General features: G+C 32.7%; 1 protein-coding gene across 1 annotated transcript in view; it reads right to left on the bottom strand.

Moving 5' to 3' along the window:
• Positions 1-662: 662 nt before the first annotated feature.
• LOC111028370 (brain-specific angiogenesis inhibitor 1-associated protein 2-like protein 2) overlaps positions 663-16,953 on the bottom strand; it is a 107,373-nt gene continuing 91,082 nt past the window's right edge. Inside the window, exons 5-15 of the mRNA XM_022306991.1 lie at positions 14,238-14,309; positions 13,500-13,637; positions 12,609-12,674; positions 12,327-12,518; positions 12,026-12,242; positions 11,382-11,552; positions 11,215-11,320; positions 10,972-11,131; positions 10,186-10,496; positions 7,167-8,320; positions 663-2,946 (exon numbers count right to left, since the gene is read on the bottom strand). Of these exons, the coding sequence (XP_022162683.1) occupies positions 7,177-8,320; positions 10,186-10,496; positions 10,972-11,131; positions 11,215-11,320; positions 11,382-11,552; positions 12,026-12,242; positions 12,327-12,518; positions 12,609-12,674; positions 13,500-13,637; positions 14,238-14,309 (2,577 nt within the window). The 3' untranslated portion in view covers positions 663-2,946; positions 7,167-7,176. The remainder of the gene's footprint in view (positions 2,947-7,166; positions 8,321-10,185; positions 10,497-10,971; positions 11,132-11,214; positions 11,321-11,381; positions 11,553-12,025; positions 12,243-12,326; positions 12,519-12,608; positions 12,675-13,499; positions 13,638-14,237; positions 14,310-16,953) is intronic.

Raw genomic sequence — 16,953 nt, 5'->3', positions numbered from 1 at the left:
TAAAAGATTTGTCCAAATTTTCACGTTTTTAAAAATTTAGCAAATGCTTTTAATGAAATAACGATTTACGTTTCGCGTCCGTTTGCACTAACCGTCCAGACTCTTTGATTGATGATGATAATAATAATAATAATAATAATAATAATAATATATCCCGTGTACCTTCAATTTACATAAAATACAAAAAAAAAATTATAAAATACGAGTAGCAGGTAGTACCAGTATAAATTTTTAAATAATTATACGTACAAAAATCTATCAAACAGCGAAATAATAATAATATTATATAATGCTGTTGTAATATATTATATAGATTATATTATAGGTACCTATATATAAGTACATAATATTATAAAATGTTCGATTGCACAGATACCAAAATAACAATATTTTTTTTTAGTAACATTACTAACATTTAATATTTTTTAAACATTGCTGGAACCTATTTATAGTTTATAGGACAACGTACATACAATAATTTAAATATCATAATATTGTTATAATTCTTCAAATGATGACGATATTAATAATAATAACAAACTCAAAATTAATGCCGATCTTAATATTATTATTATAGTGGTACAATTGGTACTTATTATACGATTTAATATTAAGCAGCTGCTGTATATAGCATAAACGATTATTCAATAATATAATATTTACAGGCAAAAAATAAAAAACAAAAAACAAACGCACATAAAAAATTGATAAGTATAGTGATACACAACAAAACAGCTGCGACTCACGGATAGTGAATAAATTGCATACAACGATGTTTTAAATATTATCATCTGTTCGGGAAGACCCATAAAAATAGTACAAATTTAATTTTTTAAATGATTATAATATAGACTTATCGGCGCAAGGTGTTACCCAACTTACACGATAGACCGTAAGACTAAGAGGTTGTATTATGTAACGCACACATTTGAATGAACTAAACCCATTTTTAGACTTAGTGCCGGATCTAATTCTCGGATGGCCGGGATGCGCCTACACAATTGGAGGACTTCAAAAAAAAATTGCTTTTTATAAGTCATTTGATGCGTTTATTATGTATAATATTGTTTTTGATATTCAATAAAACTAAACTAAAATCCAGTGGTCACAAGACGTATATCTAGGAACAAAACCGGGTCCATAACATTTTTTAAATAAACCGGTGCAATTAATTTCCTAAAATACTTTTTTCTTGACCATTGTTGAATATCTTTAACGGCCCATCACTTTATAAAGCTGAAATATCCTAGGGCACCTGCTACCCGAGGCCCCTAAAACATATACTTAGCCTCCTTCAGGCCTCGGTGCATTGCACCCCCTGCAATCCCGCGATAAATCCGACACTGTCCTTTACGCTTATTTTATGATCAAACTGGGTAAACGACTAGTTACAAAATAAAACAACTTACGAGCCTTCGGTCTTTTGTATATACCTACCTACCTACCGGTGATACTGAATTGAATTTAAAATCTTTACACGTGTGATTTATTATAACTAGGGTCTCTGCATTATGCACCTGTGCTGCAGTTGCGTAATGGGTATAACGATTTTGGCGATGTTGCGATTAAATATTACGATACATATGGATACGATTATTATAATGGGTATATATCGGAGTCGTATCTATATATGGCTGCAGTGTATAATATATATAATAATATGTATCGATCCGATAATATTATGGTACTATATTACAACAAAATATTACATATGAAAATATTAGGTATAATATTATACCACAGTCCACAAGTGGTAATAATTTTTCGTGATATATGGTATATTATATATTATTATATCGAGTACATATTACTATGCTTATTATACTCTTTCGTTTTTGAAGTATTATATAATAATAAATAGTACATGCACGTGTAAAATTTGCCTTAGAGACATATTTACTTTAAGCTGTGTAGTTTAATGCCTGTCTACCTACGTATGCGTCATACATATATATTGTAATAACCAATAATGTTTGACACGGACGGAATACAAGAATAGGCAATATAATATAACATATTTTATAAGACAAACGAAAAGTTAAAAAACCGTACTTGAAAAAATAATAACTATATTATGAACACCTTTGCAAAATTGCGTTTGATTCGTTTAAAATCTCTGTCTACTGTATTAAAGAAATAATAATTGTCTAAAACAACTTGTCAACACGTATATTATAATTTGTATTCACTAAGACACGAGTAATTAACCTAGATAAGCGGTCCAAGTATGCATTGATAGCTATAGCCTTTGTAACAGATATTTCATTGATTTATGTACTCTCTATTTACATAAATAATAATTATATGTATATGATGTAATCACACGATATATAATATATATATATATATCTGCCGAAGAAAGCGAATTGAAAAATAAAAAAGTATCGTATAATAACATAATATTATGGTATTATATATTATTATTTACGATCAGTGGCGGTAGCTTGGTTGGTAAATAAAAGAAGTAAAAAATCAAATTATAATCGCGTAACCTCACCTTAAATAATATACGTTATGATAAATACTTATATATTATTGCATATTATACCTATATAACCTAACTGTACAGATTTTCAACAACGGTCGTGTACACATAGAGTTCGGACGCTATTAGATTAGTTGAGCAATGTTCGGCCTGCATATATCGAGTGTATATACAGTGTTTTTTTTTCTGGTATGTAAAAACGACTAACTACCTGTAATAATATAATAATAGTACATAATGTTATGATAAAATATTTTGAAGAAAATTGTTCACTTAAGCTGATAACGTAATTTGTAGAAAAAAATGTAGAAAAATATTATGCATTAGCTGGCATATAATATTTTTTTATGATTGATCTTTTCGGTTAGCGACGAATAATATTGTTATATTATATGATCTTCGGCGCTGACCGGTCATTGGTGTTGGTTTTGCGCAGTTTGATCGTCGCAAACACGTTCGTCCTGAAATTAAAATATTGTAATCATTAGGTACTTATTATTTATTTGAGACGTCATGTATTAATTAATTGCAGACCGATTATGTTATAAGTCACTATAAATATATATTTATATTATATTTCAATAAAATCGAAACACAGTACATAATAATATCCAACATAATATAATGTTAAATTATAGGTATAGCACCCGCAGTGGCTTGTGCATGATGAATAAATACATCACTACACGGCAGTTTGCCAAATTAATAAACACCTGTTTCTTCTTTTTCGTCTTTGTCCCATCATAACGCATTTAATTCATACACCTCTTTCTGTACACATAAATCGGGTCGTATCTACGTATCTATACAATATATATATCCCTTCCACGTGCCTCCACGTCCTTTTAAATGCAAGACCTGTCATAGGTGGATTCAAGGCAATTTTTTTGGGGGGGGGGGGGGGGGGGGCAGCGGGGAAGTACAAAACAATTTACGACACCAGTTCTACAATTTTAATACTATAAATTATTATTATAATTGGTACTGATATTTAATAATGCCATTTAAGTTTAATAACTTCACTAAACTGAATAGGTACATAACTAGGCACTAACTATTACAATTTATCATGTAAATAGAGTAAAGTAATATGAAACCCTCAACTATGGTGTTTACGAAGAGGGGAGTGGATTCCCTCTTTGACCTCCCCTGGACCCGCCACCGAGACCTTTGATAGTCATTTTTTCTTTGGCCTAATGGCCTACCTCTCCTCGGCTTTCTTCAGGACGTATATTTAACTATCACATGTCTACCTAATACCTCATTATACTAATCCTTCACTGGACATACCGGAACCCATCTCATTTTATTATCAATAATATTCCCAGCTATAGTGTATATAAAGTTACTTCGATATGCACATAATGCGAATAGTAAAGGTATAATAATATAATAAAATATATAGGTACAAACGTACAATGCAAATTGTGATTTGTTGACCGCGAGAGGAATAATTTAGGATCGAAAATAATTGAAAGTAGGTATAATATGTATTTTTTTTTTCATTTCAAAGCATTGACGTTACTTAATACTCAGATTAAAAATTCTAAATTCAATGAAATTAAATATATTATTCATGTTCAAAATGTGCATTTGAAAGTCATATATGTATATTGTATATGTTATGTTCGTATATAACTATAGAATTTTGTTTCGTTGAAGAGTTTTTTTTTATCTTGAATGTAGTTTTGTTTTTGTTAACTTGTACTTATACACGTATATATTATAATATACTTTATTTACATCTAAAGTTTAAACATAAAAAGCAAATACTTTCTAAGAACAACAAACTATTGTCGTGTGTCATGTACGATGTATACATATATCAACCATTAAAATAATATATTGATTTTCATTTCAATGATACAGTTCACCATACAGCATAATATAAGAAAGAAACCGTAAAAAAATTACACTTAATGGTTTTAATAGGTTTTAACGTTTAAAATACTATTACGCAATTTTTCATTGTTTTTACAACGCTGTTATTGTATAGTTTTATTTGCGGACCACTTTGTCCCGTTCAAATGTACCAAAACAAAACAAAATAACTTGAAACGGCATAATGCGTTTTTTTATTATCAATAGAACAGCTCTCGTAGCTCGATGTCAGTTTAAATAAAAAAATAAAAACGAAAACAACGAATAAAACAGTCCATTATGCTCACTGAATAAATATTGGGCGTAGTATTATCATTATTATAACATACAATAATACTAACAGTTGGTAATGCTATACTAGTCTACCTACGTACTACTACTACTGTCTACTATACTAATTAGGTACTAACACAAACTACTTGCTACTAACACTACCACTTGGTACTAACACCACTACTAGGTACTATTGTACTAACACTACTACTATAGGTACTAGCACTGTTATAGGTACTACTTTTACTATCATACTGAAACTCATAAAATGTTTACTTCGCCCTCTAAGTCTTAATTGATAACAGTAATTGCTTTAAAGTTCGCTGTTTGATCGTAAGTCAGAATCTAATATCTATATCGGATAAAATAGGCCCGTCTGGTCTCTTGCCACTGTATACTTACTAGTGAATAGACACTAGCGTAGAACTACATCATCTGTTGTATACGAGACGCACCTTAACTGAATTATAAAGCCCATTTGTTTACAAACTCTTCTCCGCCAACACCAACGTCGACTATAGAAATAGTAATTCGACTGTACAAATTTACGACGTCTTGTGGTTGTTAATGTAAACGATGATAAACAACCCAATAAATAATAGTATAGGTAGGTACCTACCTAGTAATAATTTTATAGATCTGTCCGTTGTCGAATAATGTATATATAAAAAAAATTAAATAAATAAATTCCTTCTATATATTATCCTCTCCCTAGATGATAGTATGTACATAAACATAAAAATATCAATTGTATAGTCAAGGTCTAAAAAAACTGACAATCCGACAACTTTTCTACAAAAAAAAAGATGGGTGAACGGATAATTTTATGAATTATTATAAAAATATTCCTAATATAAAATATTAGTGGAAACTAGTGACGAAAAAAAATAAGTAGATAAGTCGATCGAGATATGTGGTATTTGATTAAAATTACCCAAATGACTGAGTAAATAAAGAAAATATTAAAATAATGATTTTGCGTAGAAGAAAAACAAAATATATTATGCTATCTCAAATTACAAAAACATGATAAAACTATTTATAAACAAAAACTAACATTTTCTAAAGATGATCATTTTGGATTCTAAAATTCATCCTTGATTCACTGAATGTGAACAAAAGTTGGACTTGGCACCTGGGTCATATATTATCACCTATCTTATCGCTGTTTGTCGTTCAATATGAACGACAATGACTTTTGATAATTTCATGTTTATACAATTTGATTTTGAAACTATATTTTGACGATTATATCCAAAAACAACATCTAGAGTGAACTGTTTGAACATGGCTAACTCGGCTGTTTCTCGGAATTTTATTGAAACGAATGACAGTTCTAATAATATATCCGTTCCGGAAGCTCGTAAAATCTCGAAAAATAATCGCATGGACCGTTCAATTTCGGAATGCATTATATGATTGGACCATACTTACACGGACCGTAAGATCTCAAACCGTATAATCCCGGAAAAGATTATTTGTGAACCGTATTATCACAGACCCGAATCCCGGAGTTTAAATCAATAATAATAATAATGTTTTTTTATATAATGATTTTTGTGTTAGAATCTCATTAAAAATAAAATAATAGTACTGTGAGGCATGTTCTGTTGTATGCTTGGCCTATTGACGTGTAGCCTTGCGGTGTGATATTATGTCGACGACTAAAAGTTTGACGTTTAAGTACAATTGCCGGTTTCGTAGGTAATTAATATACAATAATTATAATTTTAAATCTGATCCTATTCGTGGATGTAATCCCTTCTAAGACTCCGTTAAAGGTAAGCTGCACAGATTTATAACGCAGTTATTTGGGTTATTTTTCCCGAATATAACATACAGGTGTACAATATTATGTCCAATCATGTTAACTATGTATTTTTTTCTTATACCGAAGGCAAAGAAATAAATACAAAAAATGTATACTATATTCAATCGTTATTGAAAGTCTTTGTTGTAAAGTAGAAAGTAAATAATAAAAAAGAACTTGTTGAATCTATATTATATTGACGAACATTTTGGATTAGCAAGAGGATCGCCCGTTTTAGGCCTTTGATTTTGAATAGTAGATATATTTATTAATAATTTTAGCTGATCGTGCATTTCCCGTAATAGTTAATTAAATAATGCCAGTGGTTTTACCCTCTATTAAGCTCCGTTAAATGTATACACATAATTTTGAACACATTAATTTGACTGGTATTGACCGAATATGAAAATAAGTCAACAATTATATCCAATCATAATAACTATTTTGTTTTCTGCAACTTGCAATGGCAACCGTATACGTATTACAGTTACAGATACCTACAAAAAAAATATTCGTTTTTCGTCAACAAACAAATCTCTACGACAAGAGTCCCTCTTTAAAATGCAAAATTAAAAAAAATGAATTTGAAGTGCACATCTTCGTGGGTATATGATATGGTACCTATGTAAACATGGCATTTTATTTATATACAGATGATTATAATTTATAATACGTAGATTTATACGCCAATAAGTCGTACGAAGGTTTTGGTTTTACCTTAGGCGTCCTATTTCTTTCGCTTCTCTCCCCACGAGTCGTACCAGCCGTCGTTGTGAGTCGCATTGATATACTTGAACGTCTGCAGTTTAGAACTCTCAAACCGGACGTCCGCGTCCGAGTCGTGTGGCGCATATCCATCGTCCGCGGTCGCGGTCCTGACTGCCGGAGGCGGTGGTGGAGGTGGAGGCATCATCATCATCATGGTGGTCGGCTGCTGGTTGTGGGGGTGGTGGTGGTGGTGTGATGCCTGCATTCCGTTCCCTGCTTGACCGTCTTTCCCGGCCGTCTGCTTGATCAATCGGGTCCTGGGCAACAGACTGGCGGGAGCCGGCGGTGCTGATCTAACGTCCTTCAAGTGATCGTCCACCACGATGCACGACTCGGAGTCGTCACCTCCGCCGAAACTCGACGAGGACGATCTCCTGCTCCGATGCTGCTGCAGTGGTTGCTGTTGCTTCGGCTGCTGGTTACGGTTGTCGTACGTCATCCGACGCACCGTTGACGACCCGCCGCCCACGCCGCCGTTCATTATCGTCTGACTATCGTCGTCGTCCGCGGCTATATCGATGTCCCGGCACGTTACCGTAAACTTCTTGCTGGTTACCGGTGTACCCGTCGACGACTTGTTGTTGTAATTGTTGTTGTTGTGCTGTTGCTGTTGCTGCTGCTGTTGCTGTTGCTCTTCCGCCTCCGCGGCGTTCACGTCCACCAGTGATCTGTGCTTCCACATGGACATGCCGGTCAATACTTCGTCGCTCGAGCCAGACTTCTTGAACTTCCACATGGACTTTGTCCTCTTGATCTTCTTGCCCTGCATGGTGCTCCCGTCGTCGTCTTCGTTACCATACGCAGAATTTACCTGCCTGGACAGCGTGTTACCGTCACCGCCGCCCAACGACGACAGGTGTCCAACGCTTGTGCTCTGCCGCATGGACGACGTGCCGGTGTTCCGCCTGCCAGTGTTCATGGCACCGCCGCCACCGTTGTACGACGACTTCATCGTTCCAGTTGACTGTCGGCCGCCCGTCGTCATCGTCAACGTCTGGCTGTGATGATGACCTGGACGATGGTAACCACGGTCCTCTTCGGGTGACCTGCTGTAAGACGCTGCTTGTTTGGAACGCGCTTCTTTCTTCGGATCTTTGATCGTTCTGGTTCACAAACATCATACTCGGTTACATTATTAACACGCACTTATATGAGTAACACCGACACCACAACCAACACCATCACTTCCGCACCTCAGCTGCGTAGCACAAGCACCGCGGGTGAACATGTCCCTTGACCATGGTTACTTTGGTAGGTACCACCCGGTTACATATTATATAGGTACCAGCTAGCTACGAGCCCGAGACGTATACTCGTGTAAGATATGACATAATATTATATTAGAAGCACCTTCACCAACCACACGTGCGGGTTAATTTTTGTTATTGTCATCATTACAATAACTTATTATAGTATGCATATTATAATTAATTGTTAAATCTATTATTGATTATTTTTTTTATTCTTTATTCGTCCTATATTGTTGTCTATATTATGTTTATTTGTTAATTGTTGAACCATCCCGCGTGAAGCCCGCAAGTTGTCCTCGGTTAGCATACATTTAATTGGCCGATTAAAGACGATTAAAAACAGCTGGTACGGTTTCTTTTGGTCGCGGTACACTACTATGACGATGTTCTCCATACGGTACCGGTAGCTTATATGATAATTGATTATACAGCTGTTTATGAAATTATACAAACGCCGTCGGCCGGTAACTGGTAACGAACGCATATTATTCTCGTTTATTACTATTCATCCAAGTGGACTTATTCACAATCTCGATTATTGTAAAATCGTCTCGAGGAATACAAAAGCACGAACCGAGTGTATAATATTATTACTGGGTTTAAGTACAATTGCATAAAGCGATAATATTATATTAATATGTGGAAATTAGGTTATCATCGCGGTTCGCGTCTACCTAATATTCACGAGAAAATGTGTTCTAAACAGCTTTAAAATAAGCTCTAAACATAAGCGCCGAACAGCTTGAATGACATTGGATTTGATTTAAATTTCAAAAGTGCTAAATTTATTTTAATATCAGATGGAAATTAAATACCGAGAAAATAGTTATATATATATCATTTAGTATCAACTATACTTGCGTGTAGAGACGTTGGACTGGGTATTTCGTTAGACGTTGGACTGGGTATTTCGTTAAACGTTGTAAATATCATGCAATATTATTATTGTTAATCGGTTAATCATATGTATGCAATGTAAACTAAAACTTAGAAAAACTATTGAAAAATATGTCAATTTCAAAAAGATGAGTGTAGAAAGATAAATGATTACATTAAACATAAAACTAAAATAAAAAAATAGTTTTTTTGTTATAATTTTAGAATGTTAATCGTAATTCGTAGAGATTTAATTTTTTACCATTACCATTATTTTTTTATACACAATGCAATTTTCAAAATATAAAGGTTCATTTTAAGCTATTTATACCATGAACATAATCATACTGTTCTACAGTACGTCGATATTCCCTATTACATGAAATAATATTACAACAATTAATATTACCTATATTATATGCGATGTTTTCGACAATAATTAGTTCAACCTAATAATATGACGAGGAACATTATGACTAGAAACCTACTATAAGGTACTATTTACATTAGAGTGACTTCTTGGGGTTTATTTTATCAATCATCACTTTTTTTTGAACTTTATTTTATCAAGTATCAAGTAGATCAGTGAATGTTTTGTTTAATGTTCCATCAAATGTTTTTACAGTAGAAATTATGTTATATATGTTCATGCTTTTTTACTTATAAATAAAATTATTATAATAGCATATTTCTATGGTTTTGTTTTTTTTCATTAGATTTTATATCGACAGCCACTACGCTAAGTTTCATGCATGTGATAATGTTAAGCGATACACTAATGTTATGGTTGCAATAACTACGATAAAACAATATGATTAACAATGATGAAATTTGTAAGGTACCTCGCATTTTCGTCATCCGAATAGTCAACTTCTGGTGCCGGCGGCGGATCGTTACTGAAACCGCTATCGTTGCTACTGTGTAAACTCGCGTTACCGTGTTGGTGGTGGACTCCACCGGTCCTCTTGTCGATTGCGATTGGTTTTCCGGGTGCAGGTGGCAATGTCTGGGGTGGTGGTGGGAAAAACGCAACCGGGGGTGGTATGTGCCCTCCATACTGGCGAGGCACTACTGGAGCAGGAACGGTCGGAGGCGGAGGTCCGTGGGAGTTGATCCCGTAACCATTCGATCTGCTGTTCGTCCTGGACCGCGCCTGTACGCGAAAATAACAATTTTATCATAATTATTAAAAGTTATTGAGTGATGAATTATTTTGTAATAATGTGTTACCGGGTAAATAGTTATGCGTATATTAATATGGTAACATATCTATACAGAAATATCTATATATTTATAATATTATTTTCCTTCAATTTAAACGCATTGAAAAATGTTGTAATATTTCTACTGTGGAAAGAATTTTTTAAGTGAGGTGACGTTATAAACTGTTGAAAAGATCCACGAAGAAGATAAAATAATGTAGTGCGATTTTAAAATACATTAAATATTTAAATAGTACCTATAGACTATTCCTACATCTCAAACGTAGTAATAATTGAGTTCGAAGAGGTGCCAGAATAAATATAAATATTTTACTGAACATCTCAACAGAAAAGTAGTCCTTAGGACTTTGGTAGTACAATAGAGTTATGAAAAGTGATAGAAATCAACTGGGAGTAATAGCTTACCGGATATGGATTTCTGTGAGACAAAGAATCGCCGAATCTCGTAAGTGTCGTAGTTTGATAACGGTTTTGTTTGCCGATCGTTGCTGATTCACTTCTGTTGTGATTCGAGACGGTGGACTGGCCCATGGAATCCTTTCGTCGATATGAAGATGGCGAGTCCCTGTACACAAAAAAAAAACCGACAGTATAATAATGTGTTAATTATTAATACAGATGGTTTCCATTTTAACTAAGCACACGTACGAAAAGACTGAGTCGTCCATTACGGGTTCGGTATATGTTAACGGGAACCAACCACTGCACTGAGTACGTAAATTCTCACCAAATTGCCATCCTTTGTTTCGTTCTCCTGAAAGGTAAAGCATGTCATTTTTAACTATATAAAATTAGTTTTTAAACATTAAACTTACCTGATATAGCGATCGTGTCTCCTTCATGGAAGCTTAGTTGATTGTCACCGCTCGACAAATAAGCATGCGTTGCTTGAACAAGATTTGCACCCTGAGATTCCCATCCGTTATCAACTACTGCCATTGACTTTGGTCTGGATCCATTATTTCCCGGACTCGACCCGTTCTCCACTGAAATGTGACAATAGTTTTATTAGTGAAATTTGACATGCACGACAATGTAACATAATGATAAATTAGTTTGTATGGTTTCATTAGAAACTCATAATGAAATGTTGTAAATTAATATTGAAATATTAATACGTTTTTGAGTGTGCAATGTGAAAAATCAATAAATGTAAATATCGTAAGTCAGCAATAACAACTGAATCCTTAATCAAGGAATAATTTAAATTTTAGAATCACGATGTGATGAAACAATGCTTAGGGGGTGTTTAAATTAATATGTATATTATATATTATGTCATACAGATACCCGAGGTGATCAATAAATATGAATAGGTGTACAACACGATTTACATTATTAACACTGAACCAATTTCAACATTTCCCATACATACAGTGAACGCCCTGATAATATTATTATAATATACATATATTTATACACATCATGTCGAATAGTATTATCATATATAGTTAAATACTTCTGTTCAGAGACTGCGATGATGCGTTCAAATTGAAATCTGATTTGGCTCTAGAAAGCGGATAATTTAAAACCGGACTGGATATATCATTCATGGCTCGAACATCCAAGCAAGATGCATCCATTGATTTCGTTTTTCTCAATTGTGATGACATCGAAATCCTATCATCGTCAATTCTTGGAGAACTAACGTCATCATCCAGCCAGAAGCTTACTTGCTATAATATTCACATTGAAAATATAAATAATCAGTCGAAACCTAAAGTAAATACATTTTTTCTTTCAAATAGGTTTTAACTTACACGGAGTTTTGTTGCAAACATGGTTTCCACAGATTCTGGTAATCGTTCTCGAGACTTAGCCACGTCAAGCCAGTCATTAAGATGTTCATCGTACATTGACTGGGTGTTGGTATGATACGCTAGACAGTGTTTAACCAACGAACACTGCCTTTCCAATACAAAACCATATCTACGTCTCTCCTGTGTCATGGCCTTATAAATAAAAAGTACACAGTATTATAACATACATTCTTTGATTGTTGTAGATATAGTTTAAACATTTTACCACACAATGATACTAACATTTTTCAAACTTTGTTCACAAAAGTTATCCAATTTAGATTTTTCTTCTTCTAGGATTTGCATAGTCTGTACACAAAAAAAAAAGATTAAAACCCATTGTCATAATGTTTATCAAAAATAATAACGACGAGTAGGTACTATTCAGAGGTTTTATACAGAGGATTTGATTTTGTTTTGTTTATGTAAATCCGTTACAAACAAAACATTTTGCACGTTGTATGATATTTTTGCATAGCAAAGTCCCTGATATTTTATAAAACGAAGTGTGTACTTTTCAAACAATGAGCATCTTCAATGGGCTGGTAATAATTTTTATCTCCCGACACATTTGGGCTTTACGGTGCCAAACAAATAAAAACTCGGCAATAATATATTTGAATAATCATAGTTCAACCTCGCCAATGCGTACATCGATATGACTATAATATAGTGACCGTCGTACACATTTTACATAAAAAAAAAAGTAAGCTTCAACCCCCAATCGGAATCCGCGACATTTATTGTGTACTATATTTTATTACAGATGTTTGGTCAAACATTATCTTGTATCAAAATGATGATATTTTTTTTCAACTAAATAATTCTAAGAATAAAAAAAATTATATAGATTTTCATATTTTATTATATTAGACCATTAATATCAAGAGAAATATAATTAAAACTCCGTCGGTAGAGAACTTACAATGCTATTTTTTGTTTACCAATTCATTAAAAACAAAGAGTTCAACTAAAGGTAACTCAAGGGTTTTAATAGCCATTTAGACAAAAATAATTTGTGCACAACTGTAGTTTAATAACCATAAAAAAACACTAGTTTAAAGTTTTTAATAAGTAAGTAAAAATCAAATATATTGCATTATATTACAGATGAGATAATACGGTAAATGTTACCTTGATTTCCTTATCCATGGCCAATCCTGCTTTGGGTCCAACCTTATGCTTTTTACGACACTTTTTCATAGCAGATGCAGCCTTGCTATAACTTTCGGATCTTTGTTTATGCTGTTGCAAAAATCGTTTTTGTTCGGACTGAAAAATAAAAAGATAATAATAACAATAATAGAAAATAAAAGTAAAGTTGCTGTCGTTTAAATTTCATCAGATAACAACAAAATGGTACCAAGGGGTTAATCAGCAGTCCAAACTAACCAAAGGGTTGGATTATTTATTGGATAGGGACATTTTATTTGCTCTACGCACCTCGTAATGTAGTAAAAGTGTATAATATTATAATATTGTATACATATTATTATACGGGTGTATAATATACATTATACATGTATTCGTTATTCCGTACTAAATATCAGATACGCATTATTATTATAATATGCATTTTTCCACGTTTATTTTTAATGACACACATGAATTATAGGGATCGAACGGAGGAGGAGGGACGAGGGAAACGAATTAACCGAATACTGATACTAATATTATAACCATTTTTGTCCACAGAGTTTCCGATTGTACAAAAAAATTGCTCATCGTAATATAACCCAAAAGTCAAAACCCATCCATAACGTTATTAAAATAATTGACGTGCATGTACAATGTACATTGTAGGTAACTATAGTTTTTTTTTGATCAGTATTTATATGTGTAGCACTATAGCGAATAACAATAATCCTTTACCTGAACGACTTTGGTATCCTTTTCGAGATTTGTCTCTAGCGGCACTAGTAAATCCACGTAAAACGCTTTCAGCTGAAAACAAAACAAAACAATATTAATTTATATGAGCTCCGTAAAATATAATGACTAGCAAAATATTATTTTTACACCCTCCTAACAATGCACCATAAGTGTATTTTCAATTTAACATTACAATTTTGTATATTATTTTACGTGACAGTAATACCTTTTACATTTACATATTACTTCCATTATATTATTTAATTTTGATTAACGCGAAACGTATTGTGTGAGTGTGTGACCGATGGCTTAAATTAATAAAAAAAAAACAATACAAATTCAAATTCAAATCTCCGTGTAATATATTGTATTGTTTGTCGTTGGTCGTTTGTCATTATTATGGTACAGCAATTATCACCAAAATACTATTTGTAAAGCGTGTATTTTTTATGATTTGCTAGACTATTTTTGAAGTACCTAATATTAATGACTAAAAAAATTACTGTTTTGATTTGTACAATATGCTTATTGAAATATAATTGTGTACACAATATCGATGTTAAATAAGATTTTTATTTCAAATAGTACATTGTTACTTATTTATTGATGCATTAAAATTCATTACACAATAGGAACGGTTCAATAAATATTGATCCAAGATTCATGGCATAGTTAGATTGACAAATACAATATACATGAACATGAGTGGTTTCATTTTTATATTTCAGCGTATATTACGAAGATTGATTGGTTAATAAATATTAGTTTTATCTTTTATGCGAAAATTGCATGTTTGTGTTTGCAATATTGTTGAAACAATCTGTAGAATCATAATTGATTAAATTATAATACACAATAATTTACATTAGTATAATTATGTATTTGTGTATATATATATATATATATAACAAATATATATATATATATATTAGTTCTATAATCATATTACTATGAATTTTATTTATTTAATACAAGATATATTGAACATTATTAATTTTGTTTTCTTTGTTTTTTTTTAATCAATCACCTATTAAAAAAATTAGTGTCAAAACTTTGATACAATTTTAATAACTTTATACGCAAAAGTTTGGTAATTGGTTTATAGGGGAGTAAGGATGTAGTTGTGTTCAATACACCTAACTTACATATTTTATTCTGTTGTGTAATTTTCACGGGCTAAAATAATAATAAAACACAATTTAATATAATATTAATTGTTAAACTAATATAATAATACCGTCTAAAGTAAAATAAGAACCCTACCCCAAAATTTAATCATTTGACAAATGATGAAAATATATTCAAAGGGTAGGTTTTATATTGTTTTGAAACAATTTTATACACTGTTACATTTTTACCTTTCTTATAAAGAAAGATATTGCTTGAGATATTGTGATTCAAATGAATATTTTTATCCCAAACAGCGAAATATCAAATATTGTTTTATGCTTATTACACTTCTTATGTAATCGCACATATTATTAAACTGCAACGGTATTATTGTAAAATATAATATTTTAATATTGTAGTACCAAAAAAGAACCATGATCGTATAACAATTTATATTACTAAGATGCCTTTTCATTGGATGCAAATATTTTGATCTAAAGGAACACGAAATTTCAAAACCGAGTGATTTGTTAGTAAGACTTCGCGGTTGGCCACGTGCAATCGTTGAGTAGATAATAAGCAACACTGTTCAATATGATATAATAATATGTTTATGCAATAAACGTTATATAGAACGATGGAATATTCGAATGTTCAATCATCATGAATATTATAATGTGAGGATTTTAGCTGTGACGTAGAGTATTAATGCAACCAGCTGCAGATAGTACGGATATATTTTTTAACAATACATTTGCAGATAAATGTCCGTTTTGATTTTCCATAGCTTTATCCATTTTTTGATATAATATAATATATTCTTGGTGATCAACACAGTGGTTTACCGACTCGTCGGGACCGATTGTAAATCACATTGAAAATGTATTGAAATAATATTTATTTTGATGCAATTTTTTTTTTTAAATTACACCTATTCTTAAAATATGATACGTCGTCTCTCTTCTGAACTACAACGACCGATGCCCGATGAAGGACTGCGAGAAAAAAATCGTGCTTCCCTATAACTTGACCAGTAGACGCGTATCGCACATTAAATTGAAATCTACTGACCAAGGGCAGAGAAAGAGAGAGAGTGAGGGACGAGAGAACACACACACATACACACACATATACTGCAGATATAGAGAAATCTGAAAAGTTTAGTGCAATCCGACCGTGCTTATAAATACATATATATATATATATATAATAATTTAATAATATATTATATGTACGAGGTTCGCAGACTGTTGCCATATTGTGTTTTTACCCTCGCAGCGCCATCGTTTCCGGATATACAGGGCGGACTAACTCGGTGTTTTCCCGCTTTAGTTTAACGACGAAACACGTCTGAAGACCGCCCTGTATGTACATGTACAACTACGCGCATCCTCCTTTTGGGCGAGTGCATTATGGAGAAAAAATAATGGAAAACGTGCATAGCGTCGGACGGCAATTTGAAAAAATAAAACTTTCGACGACTATTTTTTCCCCTGCTCCGTCACGCCGAACACCGCCTCCGCCGCCGAGATGGCGGCATTCGAAGTCTTCTATACGTTTCAAAGTATAAAAACCACGACGACGCCACGTGGCCACAGAGCCTTGT

Source organism: Myzus persicae, unplaced genomic scaffold, assembly GCF_001856785.1.
Source record: "Myzus persicae strain clone G006 unplaced genomic scaffold, MPER_G0061.0, whole genome shotgun sequence".
NCBI lineage: Eukaryota > Metazoa > Arthropoda > Insecta > Hemiptera > Aphididae > Myzus > Myzus persicae.
The sequence above is the reverse complement of the archived record's forward strand: the minus strand, read 5'-3'. Positions and strand labels throughout refer to the sequence as shown.